This window comes from Pezoporus occidentalis, unplaced genomic scaffold, assembly GCF_034315485.1.
Source record: "Pezoporus occidentalis ecotype Australia unplaced genomic scaffold, CSIRO_AGI_Poc_V1 ctg276, whole genome shotgun sequence".
NCBI classification, from domain to species: domain Eukaryota; kingdom Metazoa; phylum Chordata; class Aves; order Psittaciformes; family Psittacidae; genus Pezoporus; species Pezoporus occidentalis.
Window position 1 is genome coordinate 435515 of NW_026914675.1, and position 19565 is coordinate 455079.

Here is a 19565-nt window from a genome sequence, read left to right on the forward strand (position 1 = left end):
CGCTCCGCTCCCTCCCCGGGCCCGCCCCGTCGGGGCGCATCGCGGCGGGGCCGGTGGCTGCGGGCTCATGGCGGGGCTGCGGGCGCTGTGGCTGCTGGCGGCGCTGGGAGCGGCGGGGGGGCACCCGCAGCCCTGCCGCGTCCCGGCCAACCCCCCCCCCGGCCCCGCCGTGCGTCTCGGGGCGCTGCTGCCGCCCGGTTCCCCCCGCCGCGCCCGGCTCCGCGCCGCGCTGGTCAGAGCCGCCGGTGCCGGTGCCAGCCCCGGGGGGACGCCGCTGCCGTCGAACCTCAGCCTGGAGGTGGTGGCGGGCGGCCCGGCCGCTCGGGACCCGCGCTCGCTGGCGCGGTGGCTCTGCGGGGCGCTGGCGGGGCGCGGCGTTGCCGCCGTCCTGGCGCTGCCCCGCTCCCGCAGGGAGCTGCTCCTGCTCGACTTCCTCGCCGCCGCCCTGCAGATCCCCGTGCTCAGCCTCCCGGACACCCGCGGGCTCCTGCCCGTCCGAGCGCAGGTAGGACCCGCATCCGCCGCGCCGGGCACCGGGGGTACCGGGGGCAGGTCCCCGGCCCGGCTCCATCCAAGCTCTCATCTCCCTCCACAGCGGGTCGCAAACCGGTTCCTCTCCCGATGCTGATTCCAGCTCCAGCCCCGGCTCTATCCCAGCTCCTCGCACTTGCTGCATCCCGGCTCCATCCCAACTCTGTGCTGGCTCCATCCCGGCTTCCATCTCAGCCCTATCCCACCCCCATTGCCACCCGCATCCTGAACACCCATCCTTTGTCTATCCCAGCCTCATTCCGGGTCCCCTCCTAGCTTCATCCTGTCCCCCCATCGCAGCAACATCCCAGCCCCCTCCTGGCCCCCGTTCCAGCCCCATCCTGGCTTTATCCCAACCCCCATCCCAGCTCTATCCTGGCTCCATCCCAGCCCCCATCTCATCTCTCATGGCCCCCTGCCCGACTCTATCGCAGCCCCATCCCAGCTCTCAGCCCAAGGCAACTTCCCTGGCTCCTCCAGCAGCCCTGCATCCCCCAAGCCCCAGTCCCGACCCCAGGGATGTGCCTGGTGCTGGATCCCCCTCAGTCCCCTGTGCGGGATGGGGCAGGGAATGGGCAGAGCGCGGGCAGGGAGGGAGGGAGGGACCGTGGCTGGTGCTGCCTTTGGGCTCTTCCCGTGGGGCAGGAGCCAGGCAGGGGCACAGCCACAACCCCTCTGTGTCGGCAGAGCCCCTTCCACTTCCACGTGGACCGGCAGAGCTCGTTGGAGACGCTGGTGGACGTGGTGGTGAGCATCCTGCAGGCCAACGACTGGCACGAGACCAACCTGGTGCTCTGCCACCCCTGGGACGTCTCCGGCTTCCTCAGCCTCTGGGCCCGGCGCTCCCAGCTCTTGCTCCGCACCATCCTGGACCTCGGTTACCTGGATGAGCCCAGGGCCTCCCGCTACCTCCAGCAGCAGCGGGAGCACTTCAGGGCCCTCTCCAGCCCGGTGCTGATGCTCGGCTGCGACCTGCAGCGCGCCCGGCTCATCTTCCGCACGGCCGAGGAGTCGGGGCTGCTGCTGCAGGAGCTGCACTGGGTGCTGGGGTCCCCGCTCAGCGCCGGCGAGCTGCAGACCGAGGGGCTGCCCCTGGGGCTGCTGGCTTACGGGGAGCTCAACCCGCCGCCGCTGGAGCTCTTCATGCAGGACGTGGTGGAGCTGGTGGCCCGCGCCGTCGGCAGCGCAGCCCGCACGCAGCCCGGCCCCGCTGTGCTGCACACCACGGGGAACTGCAGCAACGGGCACCCGGTGGGCGGCGAGGCCCCGGGGCTCATCCTGTCCCGGTAAGGGTGGTGCTGGGGTGCCCCTTTCCCCGGCTCCATCACACTGGGGTGTGTGTGTGTGTGTGGGGTGTGCAGAGCCCTGTGTGGTCCCTCGTGGGGCTCAGCGCTTCCAGGACGCGCTGTGTGCTGGCTGCACGGATGGGGACGTGTCACTCCCCATCTCCCTCAATGCTTCCCGAGCACGGTTGCTCCATTACCATCAATAACACCCGGTCCTCAATCAGGCTCATGGCTCCCAGCTCCTGTGACCGCCCCCCCATCCCCTTCCCCTCCAGGTTCCTGTCCAACGCCTCCTTCCACGGGCGCACGGGGCCGGTGCGGGTGCAGAGCGCGAGGCTGGTGCGGCCGGAGCAGCGCTTCCACGTGTGGCGCCTGCAGCGGGACCCACGGGGGACCCCGGCCTGGGGGACGGTGGGGTCGTGGCACCGCGGGAGGCTGGAGCTGGAGGAGGGCGTGCGGCAGAGCCAGCGCCACGGCCCCGGCGAGGCGGCGGCGGGCAGCCGGCGGCGGCTGCGCGTGGTGACGCTGGTGGAGCACCCGTTCGTCTTCACCAGGGAGGTGGACGAGGACGAGAGCTGCCCCGTTGGGCAGCTCTGCCTGGACCCCGGCACCAACGACTCGGCTGTGCTGGACGCCCTCTTTGAGGAGCTGGGTGCCGGCAACGGCTCGGTGCCGCGGGCGTACAAGAAGTGCTGCTACGGGTACTGCATCGACCTGCTGGAGAAGCTGGCGGAGGACATGAGCTTTGCCTTTGAGCTCTACATCGTGGGCGATGGGAAATACGGGGCCTGGAAGAACGGGCGCTGGACGGGGCTGGTGGGGGACCTGCTCAGCGGCACGGCCCACATGGCCGTCACCTCCTTCAGCATCAACTCGGCGCGGAGCAAAGTCATCGACTTCACCAGCCCCTTCTTCTCCACCAGCCTGGGCATCCTGGTGAGGACCAAGGACACGGCGTCGCCCATCGGGGCCTTCATGTGGCCCTTGCACTGGACCATGTGGGTGGGCATCTTCGTGGCCCTGCACATGACGGCCCTCTTCCTCACCCTCTACGAGTGGAAGAGCCCCTATGGCATGACCCCGCTCGGCCGCAACCGCATGAAGATCTTCTCCTACTCCTCAGCCCTCAACCTCTGCTACGCCATCCTCTTTGGGCGCACCGTGTCCAGCAAGACCCCCAAGTGCTGCACCGGCCGCTTCCTCATGAACCTCTGGGCCATCTTCTGCCTCCTGGTGCTCTCCAGCTACACGGCCAACCTGGCGGCCGTCATGGTGGGGGACAAGACCTTCGAGGAGCTCTCGGGCATCCACGACCCAAAGGTTGGGAGAGGGTCCGGGTTGCTTCGGATGGGGTGGGAGCAGGGTCCATGGAAGAGGGATCTGTGCCGGCTCCACCTTCCCCGATGGGATGCGCGTTAAAGGTCCCCACAGCCCAGATCCTTGGGATGCGTCCGCAGGGAGCCGGGGCTCTTCCCGACTGATGCTCTGGTGCCTCCTTCCAGCTGCATCACCCCTCGCAGGGCTTCTGCTTCGGCACCGTGTGGGAGAGCAGCGCCGAGGAGTACATCAAGAAGAGCTTCCCGGAGATGCACGAGCACATGCGGCGCCACAACGTCCCCAACACCCCCGCCGGCATCACCATGCTCAAGTGAGGGGCCAGGACAGCGTTCTGAGGGGGTGTCCCGTGTGTCGTCCCCCCCCTTTTTACCCCTTCCAGGGCAGGTTTTGCCCCATCCCTTCAGCCCTTGCATTGCCCCTGTGCTGGTGCAGGACGGAGCCCCCCAGGCTCAACGCCTTCATCATGGACAAGTCGCTGCTGGACTACGAGGTCTCCATCGACTCCGACTGCAAACTGCTCACCGTGGGGAAGCCCTTTGCCATTGAAGGTCTGGGGGGAAATGGGGGAGCTGTTGGGGGGGGGCACAGGACTCTTTGTGTGTGTTTGTGTGTGTTTGCATGTGTTTGCGTGTGTCCGTATGTGTCTGTATGTGTCTGTATGTATCTGTATGTTTGTACATGGCTGTATGTGTCCATATGTGTCTGTGTTTGTGTGTGTTTGTATGTATTTGTATGTGCCTGTATGTGCCTGTATGTGTCTGTATGTGTTTGTATGTATCCCTATATGTCCCTATGTGTCTGTATGTGTCTGTATGTATCTGTATGTGTCCTATGTGTCCCTATGTGTCCATATGTGTCCCTATATGTCCCTATGTGTCTGTATGTGTCTGTATGTATCTGTATGTGTCCCTATGTGTCCCTATGTGTCTGTATGTATCTGTATGTATCTGTGTGTCCTATGTGTCCGTATGTATCTGTATGTGTCCCTATGTGTCTGTATGTGTCCCTATGTGTCCCTATGTGTCCCTCTGTGTCTGTATGTGTCCCTATGTGTCTGTATGTATCTGTATGTGTCCTATGTGTCCCTATGTATCTGTATGTATCTGTATGTATCTGTATGTGTCCCTATGTGTCCGTATGTATCTGTATGTGTCCCTCTGTGTCTGTATGTATCTGTATGTGTCCCTATGTGTCTGTATGTGTCCCTATGTGTCTGTATGTGTCTGTATGTGTCCCTATGTGTCTGTATGTGTCTGTATGTGTCCCTATGTGTCCCTCTGTGTCTGTATGTGTCCCTATGTGTCCCTATGTGTCCCTATGTGTCTGTATGTATCTGTATGTGTCCCTATGTGTCCGTATGTATCTGTATGTGTCCCTATGTGTCCCTATGTGTCTGTATGTGTCCCTATGTGTCTGTATGTGTCCCTATGTATCTGTATGTGTCTGTATGTATCTGTATGTGTCCCTATGTGTCTGTATGTGTCCCTATGTGTCCCTATGTATCTGTATGTGTCTGTATGTGTCTGTATGTGTCCCTGTGTGTGCTCTCTGCCCGTGGCTCCCATGGGGCCGCGCCGGGGGGATGCCGCCCCGCTCCACGGTTCCCCAGCGCTCTGTCCCCGGGGCCAGGCTACGGCATCGGCCTGCCGCAGAACTCAGCACTCACCTCCAACATCTCCAAGCTCATCAGCTGGTACAAGTCCTCCGGCTTCATCGACCTCCTCCATGACAAGTGGTACAAGATGGTGCCGTGCGGGAAGCGCGTCCTCGCCGTCACCGAGGTGCTGGGCTCATGGGACGGGGGCTCTGGGGGGGTCTGAGCCCCACACAGCCCAGCTCAACCGCCACCCTTTGTTACCCCCCACCCCCATAGACCCTGCAGATGGGGATCTACCACTTCTCAGGGCTCTTCGTGCTGCTCTGCATCGGGCTCAGCACCTCGCTGCTCACCTCGCTGGGTGAACACGTCTTCTACCGCCTCGTCCTGCCCCGCATCAAGCGCAAGAAGAAGTTCAACTACTGGCTGCACACGAGCCAGGTGCTGCTGCTGCCTCTTCCCTCGCTCATCCCTCCTCCGGTCCTCCTGCTCACGCGTCCTTTGTTCCCCATAGAAAATCCACCGGGCTCTGAACACGGGCACAGAGGAGCGGGAGAGCCGAAAGCTGGGCTTGGAGCAGAGGTACGGCCGCAGCGGGTGCTGCCCCACTCCTCCTTTAGATTTGGATTGGATACGGGAACGATTCCTCATTCAAAGGGCTGCTGGCACAGGGTGCCCAGAGAAGCTGTGGCTGCCCCATCCCTGGCAGTGCTCAAGGCCAGGTTGGACACAGGGGCTTGGAGCAAGCTGCTCCAGTGGAAGGGGTTGGAAGTGGGGGAGCTTTAAGGTCCCTTCCGCCACAATCCATGCTGGGATTCTGTGATCCTAAAGCTCTCTTCCACCCCGCTTCATTTTATGCTTCTCTTCCTCCCCATGGGCAACCCCCTGTTGTGTGGGGGGGGGTCCCCGCTCAAGGCTCCCACCCCTCCCAAGGTGCGCCCTGCAGCCGAGGCCCTGGAGCACGCGGCGGGTGCGCTTCCAGCTGGACAGCAAAGCCCCCCCCGAGGCCGAGGAGCCCCCCCTGGAACGGGAGCTGCGGGAGCTGGAGCGGAGCATCCGGGAGCTGCGGGACCGGCTGCGGGCGGCGCTGGCCAGGAGGAGCGAGCTGGTGGCTGCGTTGGGCACGGCCAAGGGCGGCCGGGGGCTGCCTGCGCCCATGGGCACCGAGGAGCCCCCCGAGAGGTGATGAGGGTGGGGAGCCCCAAAGCAGCCCAAAGGGTGCGGTGGTCCCGTCCATAGGAGCGGGAGCAAAGGGGTGAGGGATGGAAGGGAAAGGGCTTTGGGATGGGAGGATGGAGAAGGGGGTGTCCTGGGGCTGGGCTCCCCCCCCCCGGGTCAGGTCCTTCATCTTCCCTTCCTGGGGTTAAACTGCAGGCAGCAGCCTTAGCTGAAGGGTTTAGTTTGGGATGGGGGTTTAGGCAGTGATGGGATGTGGGGTGTGGGATGGGGGTTTAGGCGGTGATGGGATGTGAGGTTTGGGATGGGGGTGTCGGCAGTGATGGGATGTGAGGTTTGGGATGGGGGTTTAGGCAGTGATGGGGTGTGAGGTTTGGGATGGGGGTTTAGGCAGTGATGGGATGTGAGGTTTGGGATGGGGGTTTAGGCAGTGATGGGATGTGAGGTGTAGGATGGGGGTTTAGGCGGTGATGGGATGTGAGGTGTGGGATGGGGGTTTAGGTGGTGATGGGATGTGAGGTTTGGGATGGGGGTTTAGGCGGTGATGGGGTGTGAGGTTTGGGATGGGGGTTTAGGCGGTGATGGGATGTGAGGTTTGGGATGGGGGCTTAGGCGGTGATGGGATGTGAGGTTTGGGATGGGGGTTTAGGCGGTGATGGGATGTGAGGTTTGGGATGGGGGTTTAGGCAGTGATGTGAGGTGTGGGATGGGGGTTTAGGCAGTGATGGGATGCGAGGTTTGGGATGGGGGTTTAAGCAGTGATGGGATGTGAGGTTTGGGATGGGGGTTTAGGCAGTGATGTGAGGTGTGGGATGGGGGTTTAGGCAGTGATGGGATGTGAGGTTTGGGATGGGGGTTTAAGCAATGGGATGGGACATGAGGCCCCCACAGCCCCTTCCTGAAGGCTGGGGGATTAAGTCGCAAAGACGACAGAGACAAGTAACGGCTGCTTTTTGCCTTCCAGCTGCATCCTCAATGCAGCAACCCTCGGGGCGAGGGTAACGCTTCCCCTCCCTCCACCGCAGGCACCCATGGGTCCAGCCCAGCTCAGCCCCACCGCAAAGCAGCAGAGAAGAGGAGGAGGAGGAAGAGGAAGGTGAGTAGCCCTCACCCCACAGCGCAGCGATGTCGCAGCAGGACAGGTCCCAAACGCCCCTCCAGGAGCAGCAAAGCTGGGCAGACCTCCAGGCACTGCGGGTGGATGGCGAGAGGCGGATGCTGAGAGGTGGATGCTGAGAGGTGGATGCACTGGCCCACATGGAGCAGGGAAAAGCCCCTCTCTTGGGCAGGAAATAACCCCCAACTCCAGCTGGGGGCAGCTGGGAAAGGAGCAGGCGACAGCACAGCAAGATTCTCCCTTCCCCTGGCGCATCCCTTCGGGATGCTCCTCAGAGCCCCACGTCCAGCAGAGCGGCTGCAGGCCACGCCGGCAGCAGCGTTAGAGATCATATTTATTATTATATACAAACACATTTTGTACATTAATTAAATAGAATGAACTCTACTCTTCATTCGTCAAAGCATTTGGTTTGGTTTTCCCCCCATCCCTTCCCCTCCCACCCCACCCCACTGCCCAACAGCCCCCAGCTCTGCCTGTGCCCAGTCACGAGCAGGGCCCCCCCAAAATAAGCAACACCCGGGGCTCCTTGAGGCCAAACACAAAGAAAAGGGGAGCCTTGGGGTGGGAAATGCAGAGACAGTGAAGGGGGGGGGGGCTCTGAGCCCCCTGGCACCAACAGGGAAACCTTTTTGTGGTGGAAGATGCTGGAACGTGCACAAGAGCCCTCTGAGGGAATGGACTCCAGGTGCAGAGAGATGACTCTGTACTTGAGGGGCACAGTGACAGCTCCCCCCCCAAGAGCAGCACCCCATGAGGCACCTTCCCTCTCCACCTTGTTCCTCCTCCTCCTCTGAGCCCTATGGACATGCTGCAGCCCTGAGCATCCCCCCTCTACCTGCCCCTGCAAACCCTGGTGTGAGGCCAGCCCGTCCCTGTCCCCAAGCCCAGCAGGCGCAGGGCAGAGGGCTCGGACACAGGCAGCTTGTGGGGAAAGGAGGGAAACCAGCTGAAATGTCTTGGCTCCTTTTGGTTCTTTGCTAAACCACCTCCTGCAAGAGCTGAGCCAGGGAAAAGGCGCTCTCTGCGCTGGGATGGGGCTGATCTTGGACACAGACGTGTCCCGTGGCAGGGACAAGGCACTGAAAAGCAGACACCATCCCCAGGGCAGAGCTGCTGTCCCCAAACGGCCCCACAGGCTCCCAGCGGATGTGACCTGAGCCCATTTTCCCCTGCTTTATGTTGGCTGCAGGCAGGTTAAGAGGCCAAGCTCCCATCGCCCTCCCAGCGATCACCAGTGGCACAGAGGCCAGCACTGCCCACACGCCTCTCACCTGCGATGGAAGCTCCCACCTGGACACAGCAGCTTCCATCCCAAAGCCATGGGCTGGGAGACACTCAAGGACAGAAAAGATGGGGCTGAACTGCAGCTTCGGCTTTGGTTATTGCCCAGCTTTACCCTGGCAGCAGCAAATGTAGTCTCTGGGGAAGGGCTGAAGCTCCTTTTCCCCCTAAGGAGAAGGGGAGTCGATCAGGTTTCTCTTGCTTTCCTGGGGGGGGGTGTCTGAAAACCCACCCCCTGTCCACACGCAGCTGCTATTCTAACATGAAGCTGCCACACGCACACACGCTCATGGCTGTGATCCAGGCTGCAAACATGAACACAGGGGGCAAAGAGGAAAAGCTGGGGCAGGGACCCAGAGCGGCTGCCTCGTCCCGCGTCCATCAGGCTCTCGCACACAAGCACACACGGGCTCTTCCCAGAGGAGGCTCACTGCAGCACCTCTTCTCTATCCCGCCTGCTCCACCTCTGCACTAAGAGGAATTCATGGGTTAAGGATGACGGTGAAGTGAGAAACGGTAACAAAGGAAAATCCAGATGCCTCCCCGGCAGTCCAGAGTTACAGTAACAGGGGCTCAAGACAGGCTCCTCAAGTGAGGCTGCGGGCAGGGTGCGGAGCGGGGTGGGCTCTCTGCTGGTGCTGGGCAAGGGCTGCTGTCCCCCCGGTCCCCAGGCGCGCGCCCCGACCGCCTGTCCTGCTCCGTGTCCTTGGCAGAGGCTGCAGGGCTCTGCACCACGCTGCTGCTGCCAGCACAGTCCTTGCTGCTCGCTCGGCCTTGGCTGCCCGAGCCCTCCCCAGTCTCAGTCTGCTCCAGGAGGGGATTGCTGGGGACAGAGCCCCCCTCCTCCTGCAGCGGGAGCGGGGTTGCAGCCGGGGCCGCCTTTGCGGCGGGGGGAACATCTGCTGCAGCCACCACAGACGTCGAGGTGAGCTCAATGGTGATGGAGCCCACGGCCGTCTCCGGGTGCTCGCTGCTCACCCTGATGCGGGCGACCAAGCCGGAGGCAGCGTCCTGAGGGCTCCCGTTGGCCACGGCCTCGTGCACCGCGTTGGGCTCCAGGAGGGTCGTGCTCAGGTCGGACAGGAAGGAGGCCTCGGTGACGATGGCGGCTGTCTCCGCCACCCAGTTGAGGTCACTGCCCGCGGTGGCAGCGGCGATGACGCTGGAGGCCGTGCTGGGTGCCAGGGCGGGCGGGCTGGCGGCGTCCCCCGAGGGGCCGGCGGGCAGGGGGGGTCTGCGGCTCCCCCCGTCCACGGGGGCAGCGGTGGTGTTGTTGTTGAGGTTGTCCTGCAGCGTGGTCTGAGTGCCCTGGCCCACCTGCTGGGTCTGCAGCAGCATCTCCTGGATGCGGATCTGCTGGAGGATGGCCGGCAGCTCGTAGTGGTGGAAGAAGTAAATCATGGAGTGCTAGAGAAGGCAAAGGGAAAGGAGTCACTCGTTGGGCCTAACACACCTTAGAGAACTACGCTTTCCTCATGACTAGAGAGATCAGCTGCTCTGACCACGAGGTTATCTGACATTGTGGGAAGATTTATCCCTTCTACTACAACCCCTGCAAGCTACATGTACAGTTTCTCCCTAAGGAGAATGGAATACAACCCCTCTTCCCTTGTAAGGGCTGACAACTGGAAGGGTGAAGGCATTTCTCTAGCCCACCTTCCTTCCCTGTCTTGGTGGCAGCAGAGAAAGGGGCAGGACACCAGCAATACACACAAAAGGTTTGCCTGAACCAGGATTTTGGAGACCTCAAGTCTGGGGCTGGTCTCTGCACTGCACAGGCCTGACCAGCTCCTCAGCCTCTTCAAGGGGAGATCCTCGGTGGGATTTCCTCCTGAGAGCCAGGACCCCCTTCCCTAACACCTCCCAACAAGTGACATCAGCCACTGTCAGTCACATGGCTGGATCTGAGCCAGTGGCCAAGAAGCCCTCCTGTTCACCAGCCTCCTCCTGCTGTTCCATTTCCAAACCAGGGCTTCTTTCCATCTCTTACATAAAGATCACTGCTCAGACTCAGCTTGACAACAAGTCAGATAAAGCCAGATCCCTGTGAGGTGTGTGGTAAGTCACACAGTGGCTCCTGCCTCTGGGCTGGCTGCATCAACGTGCACCAGAAGTGGCAGCTACTCACCTGGATGAAGAGCCAGGAGGTGACCAGAGCCAGGCTGCTGTACTGCCCGTTGAATCGGTAGTGGTAGGCATAGAAGGCAAAGTGGTACAGATAGAAGAACCTGGAGGGAAAGGCAGAAATCATCAGGATATGGCAACAGACAGGACAAACGTGAGCGTCTGTCTGCTCCCAGCTCCATTCCGAGCTGGGGCAGGTTGCACAGGGCGGTGCAGACTCCAATTAACAGGTAATTCAAATTGCCTTGTTATGAACAAGCCTTCAACAGGGAAGAACAAAGGGCAGGGAAAGGACTGAGGCGATTCCTGACATCCAGGAACAAGCCCAAAGTGGAAGCAATTGCACTTTGGGCCCTGTGACACATAGGTCAGCTCCCACAGAAGCATTCAGGAGCAGAAGTGCTGCTGCCTGGGAGGGCTGGAAGGGATCTGAAGCGGCCCCTTTCCCACCTGAGGAGAGGACACGTGGTGAGAACACGGGAAGGAGGCCCCAGGCAGCCCTCACCTGAGCCAATGCCTCTTGCTCGTATTGGTGTGGCAGCAGATGGCATCGTACTGGTCGGCCAGCCACACGATGAGGATGATGTAGAAGGCGGTGGTGGTGTCGTTGAAGAACTCGGACATGATGGCCTCCATCCCTGCGGGACAGAGCAGCTGCATCAGGGCCACAGGAGGGAATCCTCTGTCACCTCAGAGGAGGGGCTTGGTGACCGTGCAGCATAGGCCACAGCAGCACCAAACTGCCCTAAAGCAGCAGCTACGGGCAAACATGTTCACTGCTGCCTGCAGCCACTGCACAGGCCAGATGATCAGCTGGCTCCAGACAGTGCAGATTTTGGGGAGGTTTAGGGGGCTTTTCAAACTCAGACTATGCTAATGCAGCATGGTCACGGGAAGCATGAATCTGACATGAACTGATTTCCAAATGAGCTGCTTTCTGGGGACCCACAAGGATGATCCAGCTCAGGGTGCCATCAAATTTCAGGGTCCTCACAAGGTGCCACATTAACTACCTCCTGCGTGTCAGACTCCCTGCAGATCCCAATGGGACATGCTGCACAGCACAAGAAGTGAGCTCACGTCCTTACCTACGAGAGCCAGAATGACAGTGAGGAGGGGAGCTGCAGGGAACGCAATTGTCATGTTCATTTCCAGCATCTGTAACAGGTCAACTGCAAGAAGGAGAACAGACTATGACACGAAGTGGCTGTGAGGCCACGGGACCCTCCATCCCATGCTGCTCCCCATTCAGAGCACTGCAACACGCAGTGAAGTCCAGTGTCCCAAGACCACTGTCCCTGACACTTTGTCAGAGACAGAACAGCTCTCCAAGCCTGGTCACAGGGCCATAGGGAGATATATTCCTTGTGCAGCTACACACAGGAGCCTTCTAAACCAACAACAGGGGCTACATGTGATACGCTGTGCTGCAGCAGGCACGGCGTGCAGCACACCCTAAACCCCTCCAAAATCCTTACCAATGAAGACAAAGATCTGATGGTGCGAGTAGCGCAGCAGCATCGAAACGGACAGAGTCTGAAACACGAGAGCAGAAACCAGTGTTAAGAGCCACAGAAGCCCAGGAGTCACCACCAGAATCACCCTCCAGCCTGGCCAGGTGAGCCTGGGCCTGCTGTGCTGCTCAGCACACGGTGTGTAGCCCATGCTCCTCCATTTGAGGTGTGCAGACCTCACAAAGAATAACTGCAACTTCCCCAACTTCCTCTTTGTGTCACTGCAGTGAGGATTGTAAAGAGACCAATTCTGAAGAGTCCAGCAGGGGCCAAACCAAAGAGCAACAGGGCTGGAAGCCCAGTTTCGTCCCATCCTCCATGTGTGCTCCTCCCACCAGCTCATAAGGCCGCCTGACAACAGTCACCAGCTCTCATTTCCCCTTCCAATTTGCCAGTCGTACCCTATTGCACCAGTGCACAGACATGAAGAGAGACAGCTGCCCAGGACTAGGAACACAGGCTGGTATCCCTTGGGATCTCATCTAACGCTGATCTGTAATCACCTCATCTCACACAGTCAGGAGACCTGGATCTATCTTTAGCACTCTTGGCAAATTAGGCCTGTTCTTGGAAGTCTCAGAGGACAAACTTCCACACCCAGTGCCTTAGCAGCTCGAGCGGTTTAACTATGCTTCGAGCCTTTCTAACAGGAATAACTCTTTGGACAAGGAAACCATCACTTCATCCTACTGCAGCTCCTCTGTTTCAGTGTTAGAACTTTAGAACCCACACGCAGAAAACCAAGCATCACAAAGACAAGAACCTCCTGCTCCATCAGCTGAGCTTTAAAAGCAGATGAGGAGAGCTCAGGCCTGGGCTGTTACTTTCAAACATGACCAGCATCAGGCCCAGAGTCCAGGCAATGCCCAACTCCTGTCAACTTACAAATATGACCATGATGACGAAGGCTGCCAGGTAAGAAGTCCTGGCCATCCACATGCTGACAAAGCGATAGTGCTCCCCAGACACCACGTTGCGAAGGAAACCTGAAGAGAAACCACAAGCACACAAGCTCAGTGTGATTCACCCATCACCCAAGAACAAACTTCCAGTGTCTTCTAAAGGAACAGGATCTGAAGCAACACCTCCTCAGCAGCACTGCTGTTGTTATGCAGTGCAGCGAGGCAGCAGGAAGTCACGTTTGCAGACACCTCTCCCCTCCTGCTTGTCTCATTCTGTCCTTGACAATAACATCTCTACGTAACACAGGGAGCCATTCCCTTCATTAGAGATGAATCAATAGGCAGAGGATGACATTCATGCATCTACCATCAACTGCTCTGCTGATCCCTCTGAGCCTTACCTTTGTTTTCTTCATTTTCAGCTAAAGCTTTGACACTTGACATCAGGATATCGTCATAACCCAGGAACTCATCCAGCAACAGGCGACTGAACCTGTCCCCAAAGCACTGGTCCCTGGTAGGATCTGGAGAGAACACAAAAACCCCATTCAGGTTGTCCCCACCTGAAGCCACAGAGGAGGCAGCAGGGCAGACAGAGACTTCTTATCACTCAGAAGGACCCATGTGCCACCAGAGCCCTGTCTGTGCTCAGACCTTTGGCAGTATAAACTGGGCAGGACAGGGAGGGAAAATGTCACACCCTGACAGATCCAGCCAGGCTGTCAAAATGCTAATGTCAGCCAGGCCTCAAGAATTCCATCAGGACTCTCACGCTCTCTGCTGCCACTGACATGAAAGGAATTTGCCTTCTAGCCTTGGACTATTTCCCTGGGCTCACCCCAGCTAATGGCCCAGAGAAACAAGTTCCAGTAAGACTCACAGGGCCAGGCTAGGACTTTTTAGCCATGAGCTGGCCTCAACATGACACTGGCTGGACCCTCCTGCAGTGGAGGACACACCAACACCTCCCCATGGCTCTAGGCATGGATGAAGGCTGCTCAGTTCCATCTCATGAAGCCTGTAAAAATAACCCAGATCTATACAAAACAGGAAGTGTGAACACAAGGAATTTCTCAGTAAAGTACTACTGAAGGCCTTTTTCTAGCTGAATTGGAAAACCCAGGTCAGGAAGCAGACATTTAACAGGGAAACTGCCCATTGCCTGTACAGAAGAACTGCTTAATACTCCAGTCCAGCTGCAACTCAGCTTGATTAGGAGTAAGGAATGAAATCTAGTCCCATTGTTGCCTTAACAGCTCATCACACATTAATTTAGTTCACAGGCCTGAGAAGGCTTGAAACCATATTCCTGATGATTCTATACATGCCAGGAGAAGAGAACACTTCAGGGAAATGGTCTGCTGGTGCTCACAGGGACAAGAACCATGTGGAGACAGTGCTAAGCAGATGTGCTCAGTATTGCCCCTGACACACAACTGCTCCCACTGCTGGGCTCTAACACCATGTTGCTGCTGCTGTTCCACACTGAGCCTAAATCTTTCAGTACCACGAGCCTCTTCCTTCCTCAGTGAGGAAACTGTGCTGGACACAACACTGGGGCTTGCTGAAACAGGCTCCACCATTTCAGGCTCCTCCTCTTGCAAAGGTATGACCTACTAAAGCAATCAAGGCTCCATAAAGCAGCTCTCCTGCGTGGGCAAGGAGCGCCATCAACTGTTATAAATAGTTTCCACAAGACTAAAGAGGCACCGGGGCGTAGGAACCTCTGCAGAGCCCTCACCCACCCCTGCCTGCACCAGCTCCAGCACTCACCCAGAGTCACCCACCCCTGCACCAGCTCCAGCACTCACCCAGAGTCACCACCATAACCGGGATGCTGAGGCGCTGCCGAGTGCTCTGGGACAGGCGCAGGAAGCCGTACTCCAGCGAGTACTCCACTATGTACTCCTCCTGCGGCCACACTGCAAGAGAGGGTGGGAAGGGACACTCAACAGCAGGGCTGGAAACAGCCATCAAAAAGAAATACCACCTCTGGATTCCCTCCCACCACGTCCTGAGAAGAGAATCAGTTGCAGGCACAGGCTCCGAGCTTCCTTCAACCTGTTAAGAACGAGTCAATACACATTCTTGGACGTTACTTTTGCTTCCAAACCCTGCCTGACAAGCCCAAGAGCACTTGTTCTTTTCTGTTCCACTTCTGCTTTCTATGTTGTTTAGAAAACAGCAGGAAAATACAATTACACCTGCTGAGCACCAAGTAAACACCGCACAGGGCAAGAGCATGCACTGCTCACCCCTGCAATGACGAACCTCAGAGCTAAAGGCAGGAGCAAGTACAGCTTTCCAGGGGAAAACAGTCTGTCTAAATATCAAATTTGGTGTGCTTATAGCACAAAAAACCTGGAAAGAAAACAAACAATAAAAGCAGGGATTTGAGGCTCTGGGACCCTTTTGAAGAGATCAGTTGTTAAATCACATCAGGAAGCAGCACAATTCTCTCCCCCACCATGCTGCTGGATCACTTCCAACCAGGAGTTCTGCAAAGCAAGGCACAGCCCATCAGTGCACCCAGCTCAGCTCCAGCAGCTACCAATAAAGGTATTGCACCAAAAATAGTCACTGCTCTCTAGTCTTCTGTCACTTCAGGATCTTAAATTCAGGACTAACGAGTTCTAGATCAGCATCAAGCAAAAATCACTGCAGGAGCAAGGGAACAGTGCCAAGGCAATGCCCAGCCTCACAATCCTCCACAATATCCAGTCCTTCTGAACAGCAAAGAACTCCAGCCTTTCCAGGGATAAAAGTGGAGGTGAAAAAGGCAAATTAAGAAATAATCCAATGACTCTACTTTAACATAAATACTTTTTAATAGATTTCCAGCCCTAACCACTTGAAACATATTTTCCAATGCTGGAATTCCATTTTGAATAATACAAAGCCACTAAAACCTCCCTTGAGTTTAGGAGGCATCAGCAGCTTAAGCCTTGCTGGGACCAGGGGAGGGATGAAGCAGGATGATGCAGAGCAGCAGTGCTGTATCTCACAGTGCTCTAAAACCCGCTCGGTGGCTTTGGGGATTAATTGGCTGTTCCAAGCCCTGGTGTTGACTCAGGGACCCAAACCCTTAATGCAAGGAGGAATGTGCCCTGTCACTGCCACCCCTGCAGGCCTCAAGAGGAAAGAGAACAGCTCAAGGAGGGAGGTTCATGTTTGAGATATCCACCACCCATCACTGCAGAAAGATGGTGCCGGAACAAGAGGCTTCAGCACATTTTATAGCCCAGGCAACCCCCAACTCCCAGCCTCCCTCCCAGCCAAAGGAAAGATCTTGCTGTGGATCTACTGTTAGTACTGACACAATTAATGGCAGGCAAATGCATCAGGGAAAACATTTAAGGTTACTATGCACGTGCCCAGGGAAGCCAGAAGGAAGGAGACGTGCAGGAAGGATGCACAGGGCAGGGAGGGAGGGGCACAGATAGCAGTGGAAGTTGTCTTTACCTGCTCTGGCTAGCATCTCAAACTCGGACACAGTCTCCCTCAGAGGCTCCATACCTTTAGTGGCTGCTTCACTAAATGAGAACTCCCGGCTTTCATTGTGGGTCAGCGCCTCGGTGCTGCTCACCCGGGATGGCTTGAGGAACACCTTGGGCTCGATATCCAGCTCAAACTGTTGGAGAATCATGGCAGGCATGTCAGCAAACCCCCAAAGCTCCAGTCTTCTGCACTCCCTCTGTGCCCCCAGCACCAAAAGGAGAACTTAAGAGGCCCCTTCCTCAGACTTTACTTCCTATCTTAAATCAGTTTAGGGGGCCTATAGGGATGCTGGAGAGGGACTCTTCATTAGGGACTGCAGTGATAGGACAAGGGGTAACGAGTTCAAACTATAACAGGGGAAGTTTAGATTGGATATAAGGAGGAAATTCTTTCTTGTAAGGGTGGTGAGGCACTGGAATGGGTTGCCAAGGGAGGTTGTGAATGCTCCATCCCTGGCAGCATTCAAGGCCAGGCTGGACAATGCCTTGGGTGAGATGGTTTAGTGGGAGGTGTCCCTGGCCATGGCAGGGGGGTTGGAACTGGATGATCTTAAGGTCCTTTCCAACCCTAACTAGTCTATGATTCTATCACCAGAGGCTGCTGTGAGAGTTCAGGAAAAGCCAAGGAACACACTCTGCTCCCAGATGACTGAGAGATCACAGGGGGACTGCACTACCAAACCACTGCCCCCCAAACCCACAACCAGGTTCTGTGTATGCTGGGAACGCGCCTTTACCTTGACAGAGCTGTTTTCAAACATATCCACTGTCATTTCCTCCTCTTCCTCCTCCTCTTCCTCAGCTGTGGATTCAACCACCATCCCTGGGAACTTGTCAGCACCACAGAACTGCAGGAAGATGGGGGCTCGGCTGGAATTGCGCTGGATTTCCACCCGCAAGATGCCGTCGCGCGGCCACTTATCACGCACGTGCTCCAGGCAGTTGATGGGCGAGCGGGAGAAGGCGATGTGGATGTACGCCAGGATGAAGAGCACAAAGAGAGCCTGCACACAGCAAGAAACAAAGCAGAGACCATCAGCCCAACCAGCCTTGGCCTGTTTGCCCCCTCCCCAGTTTTAACCATCTCCTCTTTGCCCTTAAACACACTGGGTTAATTCGGACACGAGGTTTTTACGCTTCCCAAACCAAGCAGCCCAGACTTTGGCAATCTCAGCACTGCTGCGTCAAGGGGGTAACGCACCAAAAACACACAGAGCAAGATCAATCTCCTCCTGCTCACAAGACCAGAGCTGCCACTGATACCTGTGCAGTACACAGGCCCCAGCACCACGTAAGATCCTGCAAACCAACACCATCCTCAGGACTGCACACAGGCAAACAGACCCAACACAGCACTAAGGAGGCTCCAAAGCACATTGAAAGCCACAGAAACACACCCGTGACTTTCAACCATTCCCTCCTCAGCACAAAGCATCTCCTCTTGAAGCCCAGAGGAGACCACCCAGCTTCCAAAGGCAGCATAAAGCAAGCTCCAACAAAAGACAGCCCACCACAAGAGCAGGGCAACCCAAATCCACACACAACAGCCAGCTCCGCGTTCAGATCCACCTCTCGCTGCTGCCGCGGTGGAGGTCGAGCTGGCCCGTGAGGGACATCACCGCTCCCTGGCCCAGGGAACAGCTCTAAAGCCACAGCAAACCGAAGCAGCCCAATAAAACCCTGCAGCGAAGGTCAAGGATCCAGCCCGACGTTGCCCAACACTGTCCAAAGTTCAGAGCTGAAAGCTCCGCGCGACGCCGGTGGAGCGGAACAGCCGGGTGTCACGCACTCAGGGCCCAAGCACAGCGAGACGCTCGCTCCCAGTTTAACCAGCTGCCCTTGCTACGCAGCGCTCCTGACCCATTTGCTAGACACTGGTAAACAGCCCATCCGCAGGAAGGCAGGAGGGAAGGTAAAGCAGAAACACCTCCCTTCCCTCGTCACGGGAGGAGCCACCGCAACCACGGGCAGCCGCAGGCCTCGGTGCGCAGAGGCTGATCCCAACCCCGCGGCAGGAGCAGGCTGTTCCCTGCAGGTGCCCTGGGAATACTCTTTACTTCCTTGGGAGTGATGCGATCGAAGGGAGACAGCAGCAAGAACCGCTACCAGCCCCACAGCTAGCACCAGCCCTGTCCCAGTCCCCCTTGAATCCAGTCAGGACAGCTGGGGAAGAAAGATGGTAAAACCCCCTGGCAGGGGTGAAGCATGTGCAGTGTGAGACAAGTTGTCCTAAATGTTTCCTTGCTTCAAGCAGCTGAATTTTAGGAACTCAGAGCAGAAGCTCATTCAAGCTCCTCTCCCCCTTCCCTTTAATTCTCACCCTGGTCAGTGCGTGCCCCAGGAGCTGTGGAGCAGGATTTACCCTACAGGCAGCTCACCCTGCAGGCACCAACAGGTCCCTCCGTGGGTCTCCAACCTTGCACCCACATGATAATCCTGCACCCACACTGACAAGAAAGCAGGAGGGTTTGTATCCACGGTGTGATGCTGCACTAGCACTGCTGAAGGTGCTGCCTGCTAAAAGGAAATGGGGTTAAACCAGGGTTGTATATTAAGTGCTTCCAGAGAAGACAAGACTGCAAGAGAACTCCAACGATCACGTATTCAACGTATCCAAAAAGAGGGACTGGTTGCAAACAGAAACCTCTCGCACCCACATCCCTGTCCCTGCCCAGCGCGCTGGCTCAGTGATTTCCTTGCCATTTCCAGATCTGGAATCCCAGCTCTGGCACTGCCGAGACCACCACGGACCACTAACTACAACCAGGTCCCATCTTCCTCACGGAGCAGAGGCCCAGGGGAGCTGGTGGTGCAGGTGGCCCCAAAGGCAGGCTGTGACCTCTAGCAGCGACCAGGTGTTTGTGTTAATAAGGGAACCTGTGCCTCCGTGCCCGGGCAGCGAGGGCAAGGTCGGCTCCTCCCCACAAACCCCCCCCTCCCCTCACCTTGAGGAGGACGAAGAACTCGAAGACGCGGCGGAAGGAGGGTGGGAAGAGGCGCGCGTAGGTCACTGCCATCTTGAAGAAGAGAGCATGGAAGAGGCGGTCGCGCACATTGATGAGAGGGTTCTGGTTGAGGTTGGGGTTGCGGACGCCGCCCCGGTTGTTGCCCCCGGCAGCGCCGCCGTTGCCCGGGTGCTGGTTGTTGGCGTTGGGCTGGTTCTCGGACATCGTGGCTCCTGCGGCTGCGAGCCACGGGG

At 57.8% G+C, this 19565-nt stretch overlaps 2 protein-coding genes across 3 annotated transcripts; one reads left to right on the forward strand and one right to left on the reverse strand.

Annotated features, from left to right (window-relative positions):
• The first annotated feature begins 67 nt into the window (after nt 1–67).
• On the forward strand, nt 68–7110 carry GRIN3B (glutamate ionotropic receptor NMDA type subunit 3B). Its single transcript, XM_062625078.1, has 10 exons — nt 68–505; nt 1219–1817; nt 2093–3137; nt 3320–3465; nt 3588–3703; nt 4785–4936; nt 5029–5193; nt 5267–5334; nt 5686–5934; nt 6954–7110. Exons 1-10 carry the CDS (start codon nt 68–70, stop codon nt 7030–7032), a joined length of 3057 nt encoding a protein of 1018 aa, XP_062481062.1. The 3' UTR covers nt 7033–7110.
• Nucleotides 7111–8859: 1749 nt separating this feature from the next.
• TMEM259 (transmembrane protein 259) lies at nt 8860–19564 on the reverse strand. 2 transcript variants are annotated; one of them, XM_062625081.1, is made up of 11 exons: nt 19312–19564; nt 17104–17370; nt 16386–16500; nt 14681–14791; nt 13271–13393; nt 12853–12953; nt 11932–11989; nt 11542–11625; nt 10959–11091; nt 10458–10557; nt 8860–9736 (listed from the first exon to the last, which is right to left on the reverse strand). In XM_062625081.1, exons 1-11 carry the CDS (start codon nt 19534–19536, stop codon nt 8903–8905), a joined length of 2151 nt encoding a protein of 716 aa, XP_062481065.1. In that variant the 5' UTR covers nt 19537–19564; the 3' UTR covers nt 8860–8902. The 2 variants fall into 2 exon arrangements, with proteins under 2 accessions (XP_062481065.1, XP_062481064.1); XM_062625080.1 differs by having other exon boundaries at nt 16332–16500.
• Between the last annotated feature and the right edge of the window lies 1 nt (nt 19565).

What these genes read in the sequence shown, in the direction of transcription:
- TMEM259 (XM_062625080.1), bottom strand. Translation starts at nt 19,536, where the DNA reads ATGTCCGAGAACCAGCCCAACGCCAACAACCAGCACCCGGGCAACGGC. An exon ending in TCGTCATCATGGTCATATTT is followed by an intron (nt 11,990 to 12,852) that starts GTAAGTTGACAG and finishes CTCGTGTTTCAG; the next exon opens with ACTCTGTCCGTTTCGATGCT. An exon ending in TGTCATTCTGGCTCTCGTAG is followed by an intron (nt 11,092 to 11,541) that starts GTAAGGACGTGA and finishes TCTGTCCCGCAG; the next exon opens with GGATGGAGGCCATCATGTCC.
- GRIN3B (XM_062625078.1), top strand. Translation starts at nt 68, where the DNA reads ATGGCGGGGCTGCGGGCGCTGTGGCTGCTGGCGGCGCTGGGAGCGGCG. An exon ending in CGGGCATCCACGACCCAAAG is followed by an intron (nt 3,138 to 3,319) that starts GTTGGGAGAGGG and finishes GCCTCCTTCCAG; the next exon opens with CTGCATCACCCCTCGCAGGG. An exon ending in GCGTCCTCGCCGTCACCGAG is followed by an intron (nt 4,937 to 5,028) that starts GTGCTGGGCTCA and finishes CCACCCCCATAG; the next exon opens with ACCCTGCAGATGGGGATCTA.